This window comes from Thunnus maccoyii, chromosome 8, assembly GCF_910596095.1.
Source record: "Thunnus maccoyii chromosome 8, fThuMac1.1, whole genome shotgun sequence".
Lineage (NCBI taxonomy): Eukaryota > Metazoa > Chordata > Actinopteri > Scombriformes > Scombridae > Thunnus > Thunnus maccoyii.
Window position 1 is genome coordinate 13,894,950 of NC_056540.1, and position 23,082 is coordinate 13,918,031.

General features: G+C 38.9%; 4 protein-coding genes across 4 annotated transcripts; all 4 read right to left on the bottom strand.

Moving 5' to 3' along the window:
• Positions 1-49: 49 nt before the first annotated feature.
• gnpda1 (glucosamine-6-phosphate deaminase 1) lies at positions 50-2,725 on the bottom strand. Its single transcript, XM_042418822.1, has 6 exons — positions 2,185-2,725; positions 1,761-1,862; positions 1,139-1,321; positions 828-1,012; positions 466-640; positions 50-344 (listed from the first exon to the last, which is right to left on the bottom strand). Exons 1-6 carry the CDS (start codon positions 2,306-2,308, stop codon positions 286-288), a joined length of 828 nt encoding a protein of 275 aa, XP_042274756.1. The 5' UTR covers positions 2,309-2,725; the 3' UTR covers positions 50-285.
• A 1,691-nt stretch (positions 2,726-4,416) lies between these two features.
• On the bottom strand, positions 4,417-13,121 carry hspa4b (heat shock protein 4b). The gene is made up of 19 exons (XM_042418528.1): positions 12,809-13,121; positions 12,133-12,190; positions 11,612-11,752; positions 10,970-11,092; positions 10,543-10,642; positions 9,580-9,713; positions 9,228-9,472; positions 9,040-9,116; positions 8,781-8,932; positions 8,461-8,567; positions 8,225-8,358; positions 7,739-7,923; positions 7,514-7,609; positions 7,027-7,182; positions 6,784-6,909; positions 6,551-6,658; positions 6,341-6,460; positions 6,023-6,184; positions 4,417-4,966 (listed from the first exon to the last, which is right to left on the bottom strand). Exons 1-19 carry the CDS (start codon positions 12,913-12,915, stop codon positions 4,760-4,762), a joined length of 2,538 nt encoding a protein of 845 aa, XP_042274462.1. The 5' UTR covers positions 12,916-13,121; the 3' UTR covers positions 4,417-4,759.
• Positions 13,122-15,491: 2,370 nt separating this feature from the next.
• LOC121901639 (cytochrome b-c1 complex subunit 8) lies at positions 15,492-18,508 on the bottom strand. The gene is made up of 3 exons (XM_042418530.1): positions 18,420-18,508; positions 16,827-16,998; positions 15,492-15,678 (listed from the first exon to the last, which is right to left on the bottom strand). Exons 2-3 carry the CDS (start codon positions 16,978-16,980, stop codon positions 15,584-15,586), a joined length of 249 nt encoding a protein of 82 aa, XP_042274464.1. The 5' UTR covers positions 16,981-16,998; positions 18,420-18,508; the 3' UTR covers positions 15,492-15,583.
• Positions 18,509-19,412: 904 nt separating this feature from the next.
• Positions 19,413-22,865, bottom strand: gdf9 (growth differentiation factor 9). Its single transcript, XM_042418529.1, has 2 exons — positions 22,132-22,865; positions 19,413-21,146 (listed from the first exon to the last, which is right to left on the bottom strand). The coding sequence occupies exons 1-2, from the start codon at positions 22,496-22,498 to the stop codon at positions 20,221-20,223; spliced, it is 1,293 nt and encodes a 430-aa protein (XP_042274463.1). The 5' UTR covers positions 22,499-22,865; the 3' UTR covers positions 19,413-20,220.
• Positions 22,866-23,082: the final 217 nt, after the last annotated feature.

Genomic DNA, 23,082 nt, shown 5'->3' on the forward strand with positions numbered 1-23,082 from the left:
GCTGTCATGTGACAGAGGAAGCTCAGCACTATCAAACACACACAAGATATACAAATTTAAAGTACTTTATTAAAAAGGACAAATGAGAAACAAGGCTGTGTGAACAATCACCTGAAAAGCTGCACTATATCAGCACCTGATAATTTCTACAAGAATTAGTTGTGGTAAACTCCAAGCACTGCTTATTGTCCACCAATGTTTCACCCCTAGAAGATGAAGGAATCATTAGAGTGTTATCTTTTTTTTAAATGCCACATAAATCAACAAAGTTTGGAAGACATTTCTTCAATTCTTGGACCCTGAGGGAGGAGACTCCACCAGTTTGTTGTGTACGTGCATCATCCCTGGAGAAAGAGCAAGAATCAGCATGTTTTTTATGATTCATGCATACTTTGCATATGTCTTAATGTAACAAAGGTTGCAGTTTATTATAACTGAAATATAACTCATGTGATTTGATCTCACCTTTGAAGTACTTCACAGTTTTGACTCGCAGTTCCAGGGTGGCGTCTTCGTCACATACAAAAACAGTCTGTGGGTGCTGCTGGAACGCAGACACTGTCCACATGTGATTCACGCCTTCCTCTATAGCTTTATACAAAGCAAAAGCCTTGTGTGCTCCAGTGATGAGAATCATGACCTGAGAAGAAAATGAAAATATTATCTGTGGCCTCTATGACTGAGTGACAGCACGACAAGATCACTGAGCAATCCTTGTTTAACAACTCAAAACAAAGTTATGACAGATATGATGCTAACATTCAGTATATTTGATATTTGTGCAGAAACGTAAAGCAACAATAACACAACAAAAAGTGGCATCTAACCTCTTTTGCATCCATGACAGTGCCCACTCCTACAGTCAGCGCCATGGTGGGCACCTTTGAGAGATCTCCATCAAAGAATCGGGCATTAGCCATAATAGTGTCTTTTGCCAGGGTCTTCACCCTGGTCCTGGAAACCAGGCTTGAACCAGGCTCATTAAAGGCGATGTGGCCATCAGGTCCAATACCTGCCATGACAGGAAGAGCAGTTTGAATTTTACTGACATCACATAATCACTTGATACCAAAACAATGACAAGCTCAATCTTAAATATAGTACAGTATATTCACTATTAGCTTTGTGACCTCCTGACCTCCAACAAAGAGCTCGATTCCTCCGGCAGCTGTTATCTTTTCCTCAAAGGCTGCGCATTCTGCCTGCAGGTCGGTGGCGTTGCCATCAAGGATGTGGGTGTTCTCTGCTTTTATGTCTATGTGCTTGAAGAAGTTATTCCACATGAAGGAGTGGTAGCTCTCAGGGTGATCTCTGGGAAGACCTGCACAGGATTTTATGACAGTTCAGTCAATATAAAACCTACGCTTTCCAGAATCCCTCAATATGTAACTAGAGATGCACCAATACCAAAACTGATATTGGTCCGATACTAACTCAAATAGCTGGATCGAGTATCAGTGACAACGGGCCGATCTGGTATCGGATACCATTAAATTCATAACCATGTATTTATTTGTTACATTTTGTTTTAAGTTTGTTTTTTTGTGTTAGGAAAGTCATGTTTAGGCCTAAGTCAAGCCTGGTTTTGCCTTACACATAAAAGAATGATCTCAGTCTCTTCCACACACTGGTATCGGATCGATATTCTGTATCAGCGGATGCCAGAAGCCCAGGTATCGATATCCGGACTGAAAGAGCCGGATCGGTGAATCCCTTTATCAAACCATCTTATGTGCAGAAAAGGAACAATGACTACTTACCTACATATTCATCCATGTTGAAAGTCTTAACATACTGGAATGAGATTTCTCCATTCTTGTAGTACTCGATCAGTTTCTTGTAACAACCCAAAGGAGTGCTTCCTGAGGACAAGCAACAAAAAAAAAAGCTTACAGAACATCCCTTCCTGGAGCACTGGACTATTTTGAGTTGCAGTATTTGAGTCTTTCCATTTTGGGAGACTTTATACATATATTGTGCAACATTTCAGAGAAAAAAGTTGCACTTATTCCTAATATATATATACATATGATGGCCGTAGTACTGGTTTTATGCATGCAGAATATGTAAGGCCCCTGAAATCTAATGTATTGCTGTAGTTTTTCCTACATTTGCATGCAGAAGTGGGACCAACTGTAAGATGTGACACAGATAATTAAACACAGCTGCCCCTCTTCTACTTACCTGTGGGGAGTCCCAGCGTGAAATATCTGTCCGGACCAGGTTTGAACAATAAAACCTTGTTTCTGATGTACTTGGCAGCCCACTCGCTTGCCTGGTCGTAGTCATTGAGGATGATCAACTTCATCGTCTTGAACACAAAAGGTACAAAAGAGGAACACGGTATGCTGGTCTGACGGAGCTCAGCCTCGAAGCACTTAAGTACAAAACACGCCTCAATCAGACTTTAGACTCATCAAGAAGTAAGTTTTATCATCCGACAACAGTAAAAAAAAAAAGAATTATATCACTGTAAATGCATCAGGGTTGCCAAAAAGAATTTCACTGCTTTGACGCAACCGCGCAGTGCGACCAAAAACTTTCAATGTAGTGTCCAAAATAAAATACAAAGAAAAGAGTTATTGTATCCACCTAATGTTCACCTCCGACTATCTGTGGCGTTTATTCAGAGCCGCCCGGATAGATCATGTGACTCCTGCTGCTGCCTAGTGGATTTTTGTTCCTGTTTTCAAGTGAAACATTTTTTTTTCTCACATCCTTTATTGTACGCATGTTAATGTATAAAACAGATATAAGATATATAAACAGAGAGACAATATAAACCAAAAAAAGAAGACGAAAACAAACAAAAGGAAGATTATTACTGTTTGTGTTATGTGCTACGGAAGCCGAGAGAGGCCGTGCTTGCGAATATTTTTTAACGCCGTTACCTGGAGATCACGAGTTAATTATCTCGGAATCTCGACATAAAGAGACGGACATAATGAGATAATCAACCCTTTATCGCGAGAATACAAGACACAATAAGAGTCTCCTCTTATTACTTATTATTTATCAGTTATCATTATCAGTTTATCAGAGAGTGCAGCATTAGTTTTGATGCAGTGAATCATATGAAGTAGTAGTGTTAAATTACTACTACTAGTAGTAGTAATAGTAGTAGTAGTAGTAATTTATTTTGGTCCTTATTAACACATTTTCAAAAAGAATGCACACATAAATTAATAAATAAATAACAATAAGGCATTAAATTAAAGGGAAAACAACACAAATATTGACGGGAAAGGTGCAGGCTGATGACAATTAACTATTACATCCGCCCTTTCACTACTAGGTTTAGGCTTAACAAAAACAAAACTGAAACAAAAACAAAAGCTCCAAACATTTCATACACAATGATGAGCATACCTCAGTTTTATATTTGTGGAAATTTGAAGCATTTCCGTTGAAAATGGTTCACTCTTTGGAAGCATTTTATAGTCAAAACATCTGGCGACATCTGCTGGGCAACTGTAAGGATTCAGGGCAAGACGTCATGAAACCGGCAAACTATGTCATCTGTTTGATGTTTTCTGTCATATTTCATTTGTTAATATGGCTTATAGTAACCCTAGTTAACCATAATAACTACTTTTATAAAAGCTTTGATGAATTGGGATGAATCCTACCTGACAGTCATGACAGTGATCTTGAAGGCTGAACTCAAGTGATCTCATGAACCAGACACTCAATGTCGAGTTTTCCATAATTTTGAAGTGATCTCCAGAAAATTTAAGTCGTTATAACTGTTCGTTATTTATCAGAAGGAGGGGACCTCTTTTTTTTTTTTTTTTTTTTGTTTTCTTTTTTATCTTGACCCTCTGCGTGGCCACAAATATTTTTCCTTGAGCCTCCCTGAGTGACTGGAGGGAAATGTATGACCCTCCCTCCACCATAAATTACCATATTTTATTATATTCACACCAAAGGTAGGTAGTATTGGAGATAATAAAAAGCAAAGGCTGACCTTTTCCAACCATTACGTCTAATAGCGAACTGTGACTCTTAAACCTTGGTCCTCTGACCCCTCTTCTCTCGTCGGGGAAAAGGCAAACTACCAAGTGTCCTCATGACACTTAAGTTATGCCAGCCCAGCCACTCCCTTCCCTCTGATAAACAGTCTCTTATATTATAGGGATATTGTTTCTCTACACTGCATGTAATTCTGGTTGAGAATGCCAAACCTCTTTTTTTTAAATCTGTATTTTTGCCCTAAAACAGTAGTTTAGTCTAAAAAAAAAAGTATTAGAATCATCTCTGAGAACTTCATGTGTATGTATGTATTTGTTTGGTATCATGAAATGTATTTTCCTCTTCATGTAAACCCATTTTACAGGAATATGACTGCATATGACGATGACTCAACAGTAGCTAAGTCTTAGGTTTCTTTGACCAAAGCAAGAAAAATGGTACAAATGATTTTCAATAACTTTATTAAAACCATATTGTGACACAGACCAGAACACTTACAGGGCACACAACAGAAATAAATACCATCATGTGTACAGCGCTCAATGTCAAACAGGCTTATTGCGGCTGGCTTTTGATTTATGTCATCCAGAAAGAGAGATGCATGCTATGTCATCAGACAGAGATACCACCAGGAGCTGGGCTCAGTGTGCTAATCACCCTGCCTGCTTTTGACTGTGGAGTGCAGTTCCTGAAACACTTCACCTGCTCTGATATACACCCAGGCTGCATCTCAATCTGAAGCAACCGGCTCCCCGTTTAGCTCTGCTTAGGGAAGCGTCAGGCTGCTTTAGTCAAGGTCCATGTCAGGCTTGTTTTCTGTAGTTTCTGAGGTGGGGTTGCCTGTGCTCTCGGTCGTTCCCTTGTCAGCAGCATCTTCCTGGGCTTTCTCCTGTCCGTTGACAGGCCCGTTCTGCTCTGCGGGTGTTTCCTCCTTGGGAAGCTCTACCTTGGGCTTGGGCTTGGTCACAATGGGGTTACAAGCAGAGAACAGCTCCTGGAAAATTACACCAAGAACACAATGTGAAGTTGATTCAAAGGGGATGGATCGCTTGGTCAACTGGACGAGTAAAAGTAGAAATGACCGAATGACCATGTTTCCCTAACAAATGTATGAATTTTGACAATTTCAATAACCAGAAATCCTAAAATATGAAGACCCCTAATCTTTCTCTATAACAAGCTGGTAGATGTATATGTGTAGTTAGTTTTACTTCATTCTTAGATTTAATTTCACACCTTTATTTTGGCTGTATGTGGCTGACTTCCTACAAGTTAACACAACACCAATTTAACAAAGTTATAATTTGAATTTATCAGGAAAATCTTGTATCTAAGTGAGATGGGAGGTCTCTGTTGTGACCTCTAGAGATGTTCTGATACCATTTTTTCCTTCCAAATACCATTGTGTTAAAAAATAAATAAATTAACAGCTGTATACTACTAACCCTGTACAGATACGATATGATTTCTATCTTTCACATGATGCATCTTCAATCGCTTGATAAGATTGCTGGTGTTGAAATTGGCAACAATAGTGTCACCCCTTGAAACTAAAGCCTTGCATACTGTACATGTTGCCTTTTTACTGGTGGGACTTTCCAGTGTAAAATATTCACAAATTGCTGACGGCTAACGTTACGCTATTTACGGGAGATCAATTCTTCTTCATCATTCTAAAACAGTAGTTGCCAGTGGCTGCACAGTACAGATAACTGTGTAGGCTGATGTTTCAGAGCAGCGAAGAATAATTGTTTTCCGGGAAAAACGCTGTTTTATGCAGGTGTGAAACTACTTTTATGTTTATTAATAAATTACGTGGTATCAGATCAGTGCATAGAATCGCGTACTCGCCAATATCCAATCCAGCATTTTAGGTAGTATCGGAGGCACTTCCGATACCGGTATCAGAACAACTCTAGCGACCTCACTTCATGATTTAGACTGATATGATTGTTTTAATTTTACATTAAAAATCTTCTCTTGATACAAGACTCTCTAGTCTCAGTGCTCTGGTGTGATGATGATGATGATGTCATGAGTAAACACTCACCCTTGTTTTTGCTTTAATGTCTTTGACTTTGACAGAGGGATCCACTGTCAAGCTCTGTTTGCTCTGCTGGTTCATGGCACTGTTCATCCAGATCATTGTATCGTTGGTCTGTTTATCCACTTTGGTGACATCTGCCTCATCCAAATGATCGTACTGCTCCTCCTGGAAAACAGAGAGAAATAACAATATTAGTGTTGAATAATGACAATTAATCTTTATAATAATCCATAAATTTGGAGATACATAAATGAATGAAGACTAAGAAAATAAATAATAAAATGCCAATATTCTACTTTAAACAAGATTTTTTTGTTGTACCTTCATTTTGAACGCTTCAACAAATTTCATGTACTGCTGGACTTGTTTTCCCAACTCTTCAAATGCTTTAGGTCTCTCTTCAGCCTCTGTATACCTCTCCTGGATGGGCTGGCCAAGTTTCTGCAGAGTACGATCAGTTGAAAACAATTAAATATAAATGCCAGCCAATTAACGGAGGGGGACAAAATGAATCATTCTAACAATAATTACCTTTAACTCTGCCAGTCTGTCAATGTACACCTGTTTGGGTTGGTCCTCTCCATCTTCATACAGCCAGTTTTCAGTATCCTCCAGCTTTAATGACAAGGTATCTCTTTCCTGAAAATAAAAAAACGTAAAAACACAAAAGAAAATCTGTTATAAAATGATCATATTGCATTAAAAGAACCAACTTTGACCTCAATTCTTCCTTTGCAAGTGGTCGACATTGATCGTTTACTCACAGATTCACTGACAAACTTCTCCAGCATCCCGTGGAGTTTGTCCCTCATGTCGTACACATACTCTTCTACATTATTCTTGGCGTCATTCCTCTCCTTCTCCAGCTTGTCCTGCATGATCATCTTACCCTGAGGAGAAATCAAACAGCAACTGTAACTTACTAAAACACCTCAAAATAGATCAAGCAATTAAAGATGATAGATGGATGGTTTTATTAATATGTGTATATGTAGGAGGCTTGTTACCTCATTTTCTACAAAAAGATTGAGCATGTCATCTGCTAGCTGCCACTGTGGACTGTTTTCAATCGGAAGCTCCAGGACTTTTGTTTTGACTTTGGGCTTTTTGGCTTGTGGAGGTTGGTCGGACTTCTTCTCGCCTTTGTTCTCCTCTGTGGTGGTCTGAACAGGTAGGATAATGGGCATTAAGATTCAAAACACGATTCACAAATGAATTCAACATAGCAGAAAGAAATCCAGAGATAGACTAGTGACACTTAGTGTAATGCGGATGACTGCTGTGAAATCCATTAACCAAAATGTAAAATTAATAAAGAAAAGCTATGACTTACAAGTTTATTAGAACATCTGTACAATCTAATGTATTCTAATGCAAAAGCCATGCAATAAAACGTTTGTTGACAGTGTTTCAGTGTTGTCTGAACAGACTAATACACAGGTAACTCTGTATTTACTATTTCACTATTTCAAAGAAGATGGTAAAGCATCGTACCTCCATCTCTTCATTCTCACGTGGCGTCTTCTCTTCTGCTTCTTTCTGACCATCTCCCTGACCCTGCTGCTCCTCCTGGTCGGTTTGCATCTTGTTCTGCAGAGGAGTAAATAAAAACCAGTCATGTTTTCGTCTCAAACACTAGTACATATACTAATCCACTTGTTGCTCAGTGTAAAATGACACTTTATGGTGACAAATCAGACACTTATTTGGCTGTAGTACCTCCCCCTCCTTGTCATTGGTCTGTTCTGTTTCCATGGGTTCCTCTGTCTCATCAGACTTCTGCACTTCAACCAGGGAGGCGCTGGACACACTGAAGATACCGTGGATGTTCACTCGCACCTTGACTTTCACCTTGGAGCTCTCCCCAGATGCCTGCGGGACAACCTTCTGGATCAGGAACTGACCTGAAGGGAAGAAACAAAAAACACAAAGTTATGACCAAAATCAAGTAAGCACAACAGCCATTAGGCATCTAATGATGATGCCATAATTATTTGCAGGTGAAGTCAGTAATTCGTTTCGCTCATGTTAATCAATCCAGAAACTGTTACAATGAATACTGGACTTGCACAATGCAGTATGTGGATCCCAATGTCATTCTGTGTCCGCTGGATGTTTAGGTAAGAAATTATTTGCCAAGAGTTTAGCTTCGTTTCTGTGAGTTTGTGTTGGAAACAATCACTTAAGCAGTTTTAAGTTTCTTACCAATAGTGGGATCAGGGTAGGGAAGCTCATTAGGGCAATTGTAGTAGGCCTCCAAAGAGAAAGGCTCTCTCCGGTAGAAGGTCAACACTTTGGAGAAAGGTGCTGCGTGGCCCATGGGAAATACCTCACAATCACTATAACAAACAAATATTACATAATAATTATTACATTCAATAATAAAAAAGACCAGAAACAGTAAAAAAATAAAAGAGATGATCAAAAAACTTCTTTTTTACCTCACACCTTCCTCGGCAGCAGAATGCCACTTCAAGGAGATGGGGTATGGAACGATGTCTGTGATGGAGAATTCACGCACTTTGAAGGCAGGTGACAGTATGGCGCACTGTGGAGACACAACAAGTGTTTTTTTTTTTACACATTGTAATGAATGATAGAAATGTTAACTCAACAGTCAAAGACATCACTAACATTATTCTCAAACATCAACAGATACTTGTTCAAGCCTGAAGCTTTGCCGCTGCTGATAAGTGACACTTTTCTGGTGAGCAATGGGATGGGTGGAGACCAGCTTTACAAACACTGAAGAATGATATACCTGCAAAGCACATCCTCTGGCCACTGCTTCGTCAGCATTCAGCGTGGTGCTCAATTCCTTCCCGAAGAATTTGCTGATTCGCTCTTTGACCGCTGGGATCCTGGAGGCTCCACCCACTATCTCTACTGCATAGATGTCTTCCTTTTTCAGTTCTTATGGAACAAAAAGACAGTTTCATTACAGCATACATTTGTAACTTACATAAATTATGTTCCTGTATTAAAAAGGAAGTAAATCAAATATTAGAATTAATACTCACTGGTGTGTTCCAGCAGACTCTGCAGTGGAGCCTCGACTCTTGCCAAAATATCAGTGCACATCTCTTCAAAGTGAGCCCTTGTGAAAGAGAAAAAGTAGACTTAAACTTTAAATGTCCATCTCAAAGTAAGACACAGCAGATATAAACCATGAACACTAAAAGCAATAAATGACTTCTCGTTGGCCCACCTGTTCAGCTTTCCAGAGACGTCAATGTCATTCATGAAGCACTCAATGTTGAGCGGCAGGTCAGAGGAGTTTGCACTCATCAGTTTTTTCAGTTTTTCACACTCCTGGTAGAGCCTGACCAGAGCCCGGGGCTTGGACATGACATCAAGCTTGTACTTCTTGCCAAATTCCTCGCAGAAATGCTTGACCAGTACCTCATCAAAGTCCTTCCCTCCCAACTCAGGGTCACAGGCTGTAGCAAGGACCTGAGAGACGGGGAGAAGAGGCCAAGAGATAGTTATAGGAATAAAACAAAGCCTGTAATAGCTCAGATAAAAGAACCTACAGTATGTTTTTGACGCTGACTACACACCTTGAGTTTGCCCTTGTTAAAGGCACACACTGATGTCTGGAATCCAGAATGGCCCAAGTCCACAAACACCACATTCCTGGCCTTCTCCTCAGGGGGAGGAAGATCCTGCTTATAGATCCCATATGCTAACGCCACTGTAAGGAAAAGTGTTTGACTATTAATGAAGTGAACAAGTACTGAAATCAAGGCCAAAGAGTGTATTTTATGAGTACTGTTGGCCTCAGAGGCAGCTACAGTCAGTACACCAATAGGCCTTTTTCACAGAAAACATCTTGACATGTCATAGTAGGAAAATCACAGGTGTGAATAATACAATTAATAATGGCTGAATTCCAAGTAGCTTTGCTAGATGTGTATTACTAAAGAGAAGATATCTGAGCCTTTCTTACCTTAATGTCCACCTTCATCAGAAACTGTAACTATAAATCAACCTTTACTGTGTCCCACATCCATATCAGATGCTAATTCTAGGCAGGTTTTGAATATGCTGTGTGTTCACAAAGGTGTTTTTGGTGTACATGCTTGTCCCTATTGTGACAATATTGTTTATTAGTTTATTTAAAAAATGAAATTAAACATAAATGGTGTTAAAACTGCTCTGGAAATACATCAGAAAACAGTTGGATTTGGAAAAACATTTTGCTGTCTCTGTAAAGTTTATTTGGTGGTGGTATTCTAAAGTCACAGTTTGATATACAACGGGGCACATATTGCATTATTTCCTGTTAGTAAAACAGTAACATGTGTTGAAATTTTGTATACCAACTGCAAAAAACAGTATACTGTACAGATGAGTATGTCATATGGATTTGGGACACAACTTTTAATGGATCTGAGCTGTTAATGTTATTAGTAACACCTGTGTTTTACCTATTATGTCAAGTCAAAAGGTCTGCTGTGAAAAAGGCCTATTAGTGCATATTGCTAATGTTATTCTTGCCTAATAACACCCCTTGTACAGACCTGCAGTTGTCTCATTCATGAGCCTCAGGCAGTTGAGTCCAGCAATCTGTGCAGCATCTACTACTGATCTCCTCTCAGCATCAGTAAAGTAGCAGGGAACCTGGTTACAGTAAAAGAGCACATGAAGAGATTTATGTGTAATCTTAAAGGCCCTGCACACTCACACAGGTTTTCACAGGCTTAAGTTGGGTGTAACCATGCAACTATCATTATATCACCAAACATAATGATAACAGGTCTAAACAGGCAAACAAGAGATAAGTGAGAACACCTGTGTGGGTGGAGCGTGTGTTTGTGTGTGTGTTTTTTTTGGGTTGGGGGGTGTGTGCAGCTTTTATATGCTCCCAAAAACAAACTCTGCACATCGTGTACAAAGACAACATTAAAAATAAAAAAAAAAACCTGTACGGTACAATGTGATACTTACAGAGACAACACAGTCAGCCACAGGCTTCTTCAGTGCATTTTCTGCTGTCTCCTTCAGCTTGGTCAGCAGCATGGCAGTGACCTGTTCAATGCTGAACACCTTCTCCTCCTCCATGTACATAACCTTTAGGAACAGTCAAATTATAAAACAATTACTGCTGCTCCGGATGTCTGTTTACAACTGCTGCCAATATAACAACTATCTATCTCAACCTTTGGACAAATAAGAAAAATTATTTCACCTTCAAATCTAACAATAAGTCATGTTTCCAAACATGCACACATTGACTTTTTGCTTCATGTAATAATACCTGAAACACGTTTTTAGGTGCCAACATCTCTCACTCAGTTGTTATCATAAAGGCTATGTTTCAAATTGTATATTGTAGTTTAGGTTGTAATGAGACAGACAGACTTTTTACAACCCCAAGAAGTACAGACATGCCGCGTCACAGGTGCAATAAAATGTTGTTCATCTACAAGCTTTTAGTGCTTGTTGGATTTTAAACTTTGGTTTAAAACTGAATTTATAAGCACTTGACATGTCACAGAAGGATCATGTACACACGCAATGTGTTTGGGCTACTACAATCTAAACATAACAGATGTAACGATGAGTGAATGTTTCTCATTCCTCTCTCACCTTTATACCAGTTGTTCCCACAGGCATTTGTGCAATATCATAGACCAGACTGGATTTGACACGCTGCACGTATGGATCTGAAAACGCCCTGCCATGAAACCGCTTGAACCCTTGGACTGTGTTCTTGCAGTTTGTGACGACCTGTTTCACAGAAGGAAAAAAAAAAAAGAATCAAATGACTGCACACGAGTTAACTGAGGTCAAAACTCCAGCAATACTTCTAATAAATAGAACAACGCGCTTCAGCTTGTGGCCTTCATCAGGGTCAGCCAGGCCACAAGCGGAAACACTGGTCTAACAATAAAATTGTTCTATATACTATAAGTGTTGCTGGAGTGTTGACCTCTTTAGACTTGTTTCCCCTCTCCATGCACCATGGAAGTAGGTGATGTTGTGCCAGAAACCCCTACCCCCTTCATGACGTGAAAGCATGTTGTTTTGATGCAGGCTGCACCCACAACAAACATCGTGCTTGGTCATACCCTCCTCTTTTGTTTGGCAGATCATGTTTTCGCACTTACCTGGCTTTTTGCAGCTGCACCAATGGATCGATTTCTTGGTCCAAAAGAAACACATGCTCTAAAAATAGAAAAGAGAATTCAGTTATTGCTTCTGTCATTTAAAAACAAACTGTTCAGTTAATGTAAGAAATTGGTAATTAATAGTGATGATGGCGATTTCATGAGCTGGTTGTTTTTGATGTTGCTATATTTGAATGCAAATATCTGTTATATGTCCATCTGTCGTTTCTTTTAATGGACCAAGAAGCTAAATATGAAGTACAATGAACTGATGAAGCCGTTTTGACAGCCAGGATCCGGCCTCCTCCCATCATGCGCTCATTCATGCCTGCAGTATAAAATTAATATCCATCAGCTGACTGAGCAGGTCGATTATCAGAGTCTGTAGATTATCTCCACAGTCTTATTGTAGTTGGACAGCCTAAAGAAGCGTTTCATTACGTTAGGTGGCACCGGGATTTCTTTCAACTCACAATGGTTTCGTCTCAGCTAGCATTAGCTTTAGCACTCACATGCCGTTTCCTGTTGTGAAATCCGCTAGCTAGCATGCTAACTAGCTAGGTAGCCCTCAATATCAGGATGAACAGAAGTGGGTTCATTTACACTCCCGACTTGTTATCACCGCAGGTTATTCAACACAAAATGATAGAGAAATATTGTGGTTAGTCGTACTTACGGTGTACACCGGTCGCTGTATTCATTAGCGACAGTTTCAATCCCTCCGGCTCTGGCTACTGCTACATAGCAGTTCATGAACCCGACGTCAAATCCGACAACTGACATCTTCACTGGCTGACTTGAACAACGTTGAGTGCGGTGACTACAGGGAAGAACAGGAAAACAGCTTTGAGCTCAGAGTGACAGCGGCAACTACGGTGGGCTTCAGTCAGCGGACGGTGATCCACCCTTGTTCTTGTTCCATGAAGCTGAGCAGCGGCAGCATGCGGTGCGGTAACGCCGGCTGATGCGTGTCTATCCCGCCGACCAATAGCGTCCGACTGCGGAGACGCTGATGCGCCCCCCAGCGGCCAGGAAAGTCCGACATGTTGCTGTAGCATATCCAGTTTTAAATGACACACAAAAGAAGTTAAGTCTTTGTTAAATTCACATTATTTTGATCTAAGCTGTGCCTTCTGTGTCTCAGTCATACTGAGACTACTGTCCATCGGCTCTGGAAATGTTTACAAACCCATAAATTGATTTATCTCGGATTTTATTATCCGTAACTCCGAGCAGTGGTGGAAGAAGTATTCAGATCCCTTACTTAAGTAAAAGTACCAATACAGCAATGTAAAAATACTCCATTACAAGTAAAAGTCCTGCATGAAAAATACAACTGAAGTAAAAGTACATAAGTATCAGCAGCTTGATGTAGTTAAAGTATTGCACTAAAAGTAGTGGTTTGGTCCTCTGACTGATATATCTACTACTATTCAACTACTTTATATACACTTGGATAGTTTAGTCCAGTGGTTCCCAACCTAGGGGTCAGGCCCCTCCAAAGGGTCACCAGATAAATCTGAGGGGTCGTGAGATGATTAATGGGAGAAGAAAGAAGAAAAGACAAAGTCCTAATACACAAATCTGTTTTCAGTTTTATTGAAATAAAACCATGTGAGAAGTTTAGAGGGAAAAATCACTATTTGGTGGAGCTATTCACAACTCATAGACATCTGAAATGTGACCCAGACTACACACCGCTTTATGTAAGATGTCAAAAGCCAAAAAGGTTGGAAACCACTGGTTTCATCTTTAACAATGTGTTGTATTTTAAAAGCTTGTTATATTATCCATTGTGTCAAATCTTCATCTGAAAAGTAACTAAAGCTGTCAAATAAATGTAGTGGAGTAGAAAGAATAATATTTTCTTCTGAAATGTAGTGGAGTGGAAGTATAAAGTAGCAAAAAAATGGAAATATTCAAGTACAAGTACCTCAAAATTGTACTTAAGTACAATACTTGAGTAAATGTACTTAGTTACTTTCCACCACTGACTTTGAGCCTCTACTGGAAAATGTTTTTTGTTGTTGTTTAAGATCAACACAAGAGAGTATTTTTCTAATCAATCTCATTATAATTTTTTGCAAAAAAAGCACAAGCTATTAAAACTGAGACTGTGCTTCCAATGTTTTCACTTAACTGACTTTCTACTTCCTTATGTTGACCCCCTGCTTCATTTTTTGTTTGTTTACTTATAATTTGTTTAAATTGAATTGTTATTGATTTGTATTATTGTATTATTAAAAGAATAGAGAAAAAATTATATACATACCTCATTTTTTTCATCTTAAGTCTGTTTCCTTTATGTTGTGTGTTCTATGTTATTAATACTGAAGCAATTTAAGTTTCACTATAAATGAAAATTGTAGTAAAAATTAAATGTATTATTATTATATTATTATGACTTGAAAGGCATCAAACCCCTCATTTACTTTTAGGATTGATTTTATAAATTATTTTAAATCATCTAAATGTGTAACAGACAAGAAACTCTGAAATTATTAAGGCTATACCTCAGTATTTATTATTTTTAAATGAGAGAAGGGGGCTGCTCTGGATAATAATAATTTGTCAGATTATCTGAGTTCATAACAGGTTGGCAATGTTGTGCTCATGTATCACGCCCCACTATATCTGTCTGTATATCGTCTTAGACCCCCAACTCGAAATGTAGATGTGTTCTATTAATAAAGTATTATAAAAATAAATTTAAAAAAAACCTCCCCAATCTCCAGTAGCCTGTCAGTATAAAAACACATGACCCCACCACCACATACAAACTGCTTTATCACTTTCCTTTCCAAGGTCTTGAATGTGCTTTGATTTGTAAGATAAATCTTACAGCAACTGCTTTACCCTTCACGTAAAATACACAATATAAAGCTATCAATACAATATTAGTTGTACTATTGATTAATCTGTCCCTTATTTTTTTAAATTCCTTTTGATTTTAGTCTATAATGTGTCAAAAATCATGATCAGACTCTCCTAGAGGTGGTGGTCTTGTGTTTTGTTTTGTTTTGTTTGACCTACTGTCCAAACCAACAATAGTTTTACAAAAGCGTAAAAAAAACATCCATTCCTGTAGAAAATGGTATATATTTGGCATTGTGGTTTGATAAATATCAAAAATAAAATGAAACAGCAATTCATTTTCTGTCAATCGACTAATTAATTCCCAACTAATAATTTACAGCACTAATTGTATATTAAAGCTTGTAAATCTAGCATAGTTTTGACAAATACTTCACATAACAAACATAAATTCTGACACTCAGACTTTCAGTATCCACACACCAGAGTGAAAGTACCTTCACAGGTTTACCAAGAGCAGATGGCTGAATTAATTCAGTCAGGACTGATTTCACATAAATATTTTACATCTTTATTGGTGAAACATATAGAGCTGGAATTAACAACAGAGGGAAGCTTTCAGAAAGCTGGCAGGAGTTTATTCATCGCCCTCATAGTCAGAAGGATTCTTCCTCTTGCCCTGCATGTAGGTGTTGTTGCCCCAGCTGTATGTCAAATACATGAGAGTCATTGCTGCAGGAGGAAGATCATAAAACAAAATTAGCACCAGGACGTATCCTGATAAAACAATGACTATAAACCACATCTTTCAAATGTACTTAAAACAATTTCTTCTACATGTTGAACTGGAAGGAATCTCTGTTTTGACAGATTTACACTCTACATGAAGAAAAAAAAGAAGAAAATAATGTCATGTAAAAAAACAAAAAACAGTCAATTCAAAATGAGATTTTGGTTGCATTAGCCCATTTATGCAAGGTCAGCTGTATTTGCTCTACTAATCTTACTTTCAAAACAACAAAATTAAAGCAACTTCTCTTTCATAAATTAAAAAAGGGCCCCTTTTTTTAAAATTGTTAATTTTGAAGAATCTTTGAAATCAGTCTGTAAAACTTGGTTTGTGAGCACATGGCATCAAAATTTGTCAGATCTTTCTACCATCCACTGTGACTTGTCCTTCAACTAAAATAGAAGCTGGGGTCAAAGCAGGTAGCAAGCGTCATATGACTGGACACCAGCCAAACTTAACACCCAAACACTCATAATGATGAATGTAGGAATTTAGGTGAGCAGACAACCAAAACTTATACCAGATAAAACTGAGTAGGACAATAAATCCATGTCTGATTTCTTTTTATAGCTTTGAAGAACTTAGCGCTTCACATTTGTAAAGTGAACAATGGGTGAGAGCTCTACATTTTATTATTAGGCACAAACTTAAATGTTGTTCAGAAAACAAAGTGTAAAGTTAGTGAACTCCAGTGTGGAAACATGGCCGTTGACAACGGGCCTTTGCAATGTTGCAACTGAATATACGTAGAGGACTGCTTTTTGGGAATTTTGTATTTTGATTCATGTATGAATCTAATGAACATTTCCCAATATTACAATACAGAATTAAATATACAGTAATCTACTGTGGTTTGGATTGTACCTCACTTGTGCGTCACTTTGGACAAAACGTCTGTCAGATTAATACGTTAAATGATACAAAATTCTGTCCATACCTATCCAAGAACAGGAATTATTTCTGCTAGTCTATGAGTACAATCCCATTTTTAGCTGCAAAATGTGAGCCGAGATAAAATGATAACTTCCGATAAATCTGTCAAGAGATCAGCTGTAAATGTAAAAACTGGCATATAAAAGCAAAAACTCACGGGGGGCAACTTTGAAGAAAGAAGCTGTGATCCTTCTCCATGCGTTGGGGATTCCCTTGGAGAAGTAGCTGGGGAAAGCCCTCTGCTCAAAGGGGGATATACTGTATGTGATCACATGCCTGACCTTGGCCAAGTTTCCAAAGTGGAAGCCCATGTTCACCAGAGAGCTGATCTGAAACGACAATAAAAAAAATCCCCAAAAAGATAAATATACTGGTGCCACTTGCAGGTGAAAAAAACATAACAACAAAAAGATGTTTTGAAGATGTAGCTAGTTAATGACAATTAAAGGTTAAAACAATTACCTATCCCTCTAACATATCTGCATCTTTTCACCAGTTTCCCTGACTGCTAGCATGAACACTTGCACTAAAAATGAAGTAACGTTATGTTCATAATAGCTCAACATGGATTAACTCTGAGGCAAAGACATGTTATCATGCAAGGTTATACAGGTCAGATACATTTTTGTATTTTTTGATTGCAAAATAACAGTGGTGGACAGTAATTAAGTACACTTACTCAAGTATTGTACTTAAGTAGAATTTTGAGGTACTTGTACTTTGAGGCACTTTCACTTAAGTATTTCCATTTAATGCTACTTAATACTTCTACTCCACTACATTTCAGAGGGAAATATTGTACTTTCTACTCCACTACATTTATTTGACAGCTTTTGTTACTTTTAAAATGAAGATTTGACACTATGGATAATATAACAAGCTTTTAAAGTACAACACATTGTTAGAGGTGAAACCAGTGGTTTCCAACCTTTTTGGCGTCTTACAAAAAGCAGTGTGTAGTCGGGGTCACATTTCAGATGTCTGAGTTGTTAACAGCTGCTCTTAATAGTGATTTTTAGCTCTAAACTTCTCACATGGCTTCATTTCAGTAAATGTTCAAATTATCCATTATTTCACCAAAAACTGAAAACAGATTTGTGTATCAACACTTAGTTTTTTGTTTTTTCCTCTCCCATTGCTCATCTCACGACCCCTCAGATTTATCTGGTGACTCTTTGGAGGGGCCCAACCCCTAGGTTGGGAACCACTGGATTAAACCAACAAACTGTATATAAAATATTTCAAACTAGCTCCACCTCCAGCAGCTACAACAGTAACATGCTGCTTACACACTGATGCTTCAGTATTAATAATCTAATGATGTCATATATAATAATATATCAGTCAGAGGGACCAAACTACTACTTTTACCTAAATAGGATATTTCATGCATGGCCTTTACATGTAATGAAGAATTTTTAAGTTGCTGTATTGGTACTTTTCCTTAAGTAAAGGATCTGAATACTTTTCCCACCAAATATTGACTCTTAATCGAGCACAGGACGAGCTGTGCTAGCGGAATGTTAGCATCATCCGTTAGCTTCGGTAGGCTGACGCTAGCTGGCTGCTAAAGTACAAACAGAGACCTTGAGACTTCTCCTTTACTGACACGATACAGTGGTCGTTTGATCGAAAGAGGCTAAACCTAAAACACTCCTAACACAAAGACGCGGTTATATTGCACACAATCCGTTAATACCAGTAAATGGAAGCAAAACTACAACGTTAAAATCGTGACATTGAAGCTTACCGTACTGCTTCTCAACAGTTTCCTAATGGCTTCCGGTGTGCGGTATCTTTTTTCTAGGATGGTGAGGTCATGACCCGCCCTACTCTGTTTCTGATTGGCTGATCCTGACATTCTTACTCTACTAGCCAATCAGAAACAAAGTAGGGCGGGCAATGACTTCACATCCTAGGGGGGAAAAAATAGCTTCTGACGTCCTCCCTTTATGTCTAAACGTCGATTGGATGTCAACATTGAGAGCGTTATCGCCATCTAATGGACTGGAGTTTAGTCAAGCTAACAACACTAACAGGACGTTTTTGTTCTAGTTCAGAGTCCACCAAGGATTTATTGACAGAAATAAAGCTTAATATTCCTTTTGTCTAAACTACGCACAAAAATCCATAATAACTTGATCCGAGAAAAGGTAGACACCACAGAAAGCCTTGATAGCTGCAATAGTCATGGTGACTGAGGCTTTTGAAATGCTTCACAGCTTGGCTCATATACTATACATGTGTCCGTTCATTAAGATTAGTGTAATTAACAGCAATTCCACTGTGTTTTCCTGTTTGTGCTTTCCTCAGGCCAGCAACACAGAAGAAACGGAGATGGGGGCAACACCTGCAACCATGGAGATCTACAGTATAATGCCAAAAACTAAAATCGTCAACCTAACAAAGAGCCTGAGGAACTCCTCTGAACTGATATGTACAATTGACTTGTTACGTGCTAGAGATCCAGGTACATTTCCACAACATGGTCATGACCATAAATGAAAACGTGCTTTCATCTGACCTTCAAATCCCCACAAACACAAAAGACAGTGACATATTTTAGAAAGACATCTGTACAGGAGAGTATTGGCAGTCTACTTCTAGCAAATATCAGACATTCTTTAACCAATCTCTTCTCTTATAGGGGGCAAGAATATTTCTTGTTTCTTTAGTGCATAAACGTTTCCTTATGTTGTATCAGCATTTTCAGCCAGCCGTATGCAGACAAAGACAAAATGTATGCATGCTATTTTTTTTATTTCCAATTTTTCAGAGAATATGTCTACATATTTTCATTCCTTTGATTATTCCTAAGCTGAGCACAGACACACAGTGAATTCATACAATTTGCATAAATAGACATGACATGCATTTAGTTCGCATTCAACCAGTGCAATTTCATAAGTATGCAGTTAATTCATACGAATGCAGTCACTCAGTGACCAGAAGTAATACACACACACTGAAACCTTGACAGCTTTCATTCTGGACATTAAGAAGACAGCTGCCCTTCAGACAGCTGTCGGTAATCTCCAGGAATAAAACGATATGTAAAAGGTTTGATAAGAGTTTGTAACTGCTTTTTCATCTTTTGTCCAGAACAGGGCTACTTAAAACTTGGAAATTGTGTTAAATTAAAGAATAATGACAGACCACACACCCAAAATAAGTTAACAAAAAAATAACTTAAAAAAATCATACATCACACATTTTCTTCTTCAAGTGTGTTAAATTCAGTAAGTTGAAGAACAGGATGCCATTGCACCCCCTCTTGTCACGCATTAAACAAAAAGGAAATAAATGTTACGTCTCCACATTATTCACAAGGATAAAATACTTTTGGATTAAGTAAACACACCTGCTCCAGATCAAACTTCTTTCATGCACAACGATTTTATAAATTCATGAAATCACTAAGCCTGGTCAGATTATCTAATACTTGGATAGAGTCCACCTGTGACCTGTGATGATTGTAGAAGAGGTTTGTGGTGATGCTCTATTCAGCTTGTAAATGACGAAGAAAAAAAAAGACATATTTGCTAGCTGGCTTAGCGACACGTACACCTGGTGGCAACCATGTCTTCAAACTCCTTGTAGACATAGGAGCTGTCCTCTTCACAGATCATGACACTCAGCGGGCTGTAATGGGAGGGAATACACGAGGGCCTTGGCACAGAGGAGTCAAGCTTCTCATATATGATGTTTTGCACCATGGTGTGGACAGGTGAACCGTAGATGAAGCCCATGGTCCTAGGGCAGATACCTTTGCAGTACCTGGGGTTGTATTTTGGTGGGAAAACAATCCAGTGATCCAGTTTGAGCTGGCTGAATCGCACCCTGAAATCATATAAGGCACAGTCACTTGTTGGGAATTCTGAGCTTGGGAGAAGCTCAGGCAGGTGGATATCCAGGCTTTTATCACCTCGTTTGCTCTTTGGAGATTCCCTCTTCCATCTCCTCTTGCGCCCGAACCTCTGCTGCGGTTTGAAAACCATCTGCTTGTGAAATGTGTTCGCAGCGGTGGACGACCTTTGACTTGATTTAGCGCTGACCAGTAACCTCTGATGGGCAACTTTGCTGGTGTCATTGAGATAAAGAAGCAGAGGAGGGGACCTCATGGTGAACTCCAGAGGGCCTTTACGCCCATCATCCGTGGTTTTTTGTTCCTCTGGGCAGGTGACATTGATGAGAAGGTGTATATTCTGCTTCTGAAACCTTAGGAGAGGCTGAAGAAATAAGGTGATGTCAACCTCCGCCCAGTTTCTCCTGCTCTTCCCATCTTCGCTGGCTGTGAAGTTCAGAGCATGGTGGATCCCAGGACACAGCGGACATTGGTTCGAGTGCTCCTGCTCCTTGATACTCAGGTAACACACAGAGTTGACGTGGTCTAAGTTGTACAGCAGGGCCGACTTCAAAAGTTGCTCTTTTTTTCTTACTTGATCCAGTCTGTAGGAAAGATCCTGCATAAAACTCTCTGAGGGAAAGATGAGAAAACACACACAGCGCTGTGTCACCATCGTATGTCATGATATAAACATTTGTGTACTCATTATTATACTAAAAATGATTTAGCCAAACATGTCCATGTTGCATGCCTTTTTTTCAAGATGTCCAAATGACCATTTGTTGAATTTGTCAAATGTGAAATAATATGTTTGCCTGCTCCAATAACTATAATTTAATAAATTATACAAAAATAAAGTTGTAGCCTATATTCTGCTTTACATAGTGCCTCGTGAAAACTAATAATTAAAGAAATTAAAAAAAAAAAAATTCTATATATTTTCTACTTATTTAACTAACTTTGTCCAATATCAATGCAGAGAAATATAAGATATCAAAGTCATAATTACAAATATGTTGTTCAGGCCACAGGGTCTGAAAAAAATGCCTAATCTTTAATCCAACATTGATATTTTTGTCCCAGTTTGATCAACATTTAGTCAAATCTGTTACAGAGAGATAAAACAACAGCTTTTTTTGAGTTTGAGTGCTGTAGTGTTCTGCTGCATGGCACTTGATGAAAGTCTGGCATCTAAACAATATTTGACCCCACTACGCTGTCAGGGATATGCTTTACCTTTATTCATAAGATTGTACAAACACTAAGCTAAAACAGTACCAGACAAGAGCTTGGACATACTGTCCAATTTTCTTGAATGAGAAAGTATGTTTAAACTTTGGTCTGGTGCTGTAATTTGGCCCAAACTGATCATTTTATGGCCTTTTTGCTTCACATTTACTCTTGATGTCAACTACCAGTAGTGAATTTGTATTTCTTTTTCAGCTTCTCATGAAACTATATCTTCATGTGCAAGTGTTTCTGGGTATCACTCACTATGGCGAGGAGGAATTCATTTTTTTTACATTTAAGTTGCCTTCAAGTCCAAGTGCTGTGAATGTTATGTGCACTGAATTGTACTGTCAATGTGAAGTCATATTATGTTTCACTTGCTCACCTTCATTATTTTTTGCAAGACACTCATCTTGTGGCTTGATCAGTCGGAGTGTGTTGTAGATTTTATTCCCGTCCAGACTCCTCTGCACTCTGGATGACTTCTTGTAGACCTCGGTCAGATATTTCATATACCTGTGTTCAGGTTTCATCTTTTTCTTCAAGTCTGGGTTCCACCTCGACCCTCCGTGCTCTGATAGGGCTTTGAGCAGCGGGGAGAAGATGCTGCCGTACGGGTACTGGGTAAAGTCGCCCAGTGTGTGCAGCGCATTAGAGGTGGCAAGAGAGGATCTAACCAGCGGGCAGCTACAAGTGACCAGCACCAGTAACATAACATTGCGAAAATAACGAAGGACAGCTGCCATCAGCATTTGATTTTCCAGTATAAACAATGAAACCAGTCAGCTTGTAAAAGTGAGACTCTCCGTTGAGAGCTCGAGGTCAACAGGACCACACACCTGCCGTCCCTGATCAACACGCACAGGTGTTGGCAATCAACTCTATCACTCATATTACCGTGTCAGGTAAAGAGACTGCCAGGGTTTAACTCTCAGTTTACACTGAAGAATGTATTAAATTATGTATAACAAAAAATATCCCCCCATTGTGCTATATTAAACGAATTTTGTTATTTTAGAGGTAATTTCAAGACGTATCTGACAATCTGAAGATGTAGCATTAACGTTAAGCGATATATTTTTGCTAGGACGGGGAAGTCATGCCCCGCCCTCCTCTGCCTCTGATTGGCTGACCCTGACATTCTTACCCTAACCCTAACCAATCCCACTCCTCATACCTAAACCTAACCAACCCAGCCAACGAAGGTAACGAGTAATAGCCAATCAGAGGCCGAGGAGGGCGGGTCATGACTTCGGCCTCCTTGGTTTAAAAAAAAAAAAAATTGGCTAACGGTAAAAGGAAAAGTAACGTTCGCTAACACCATGGATGTATAAAG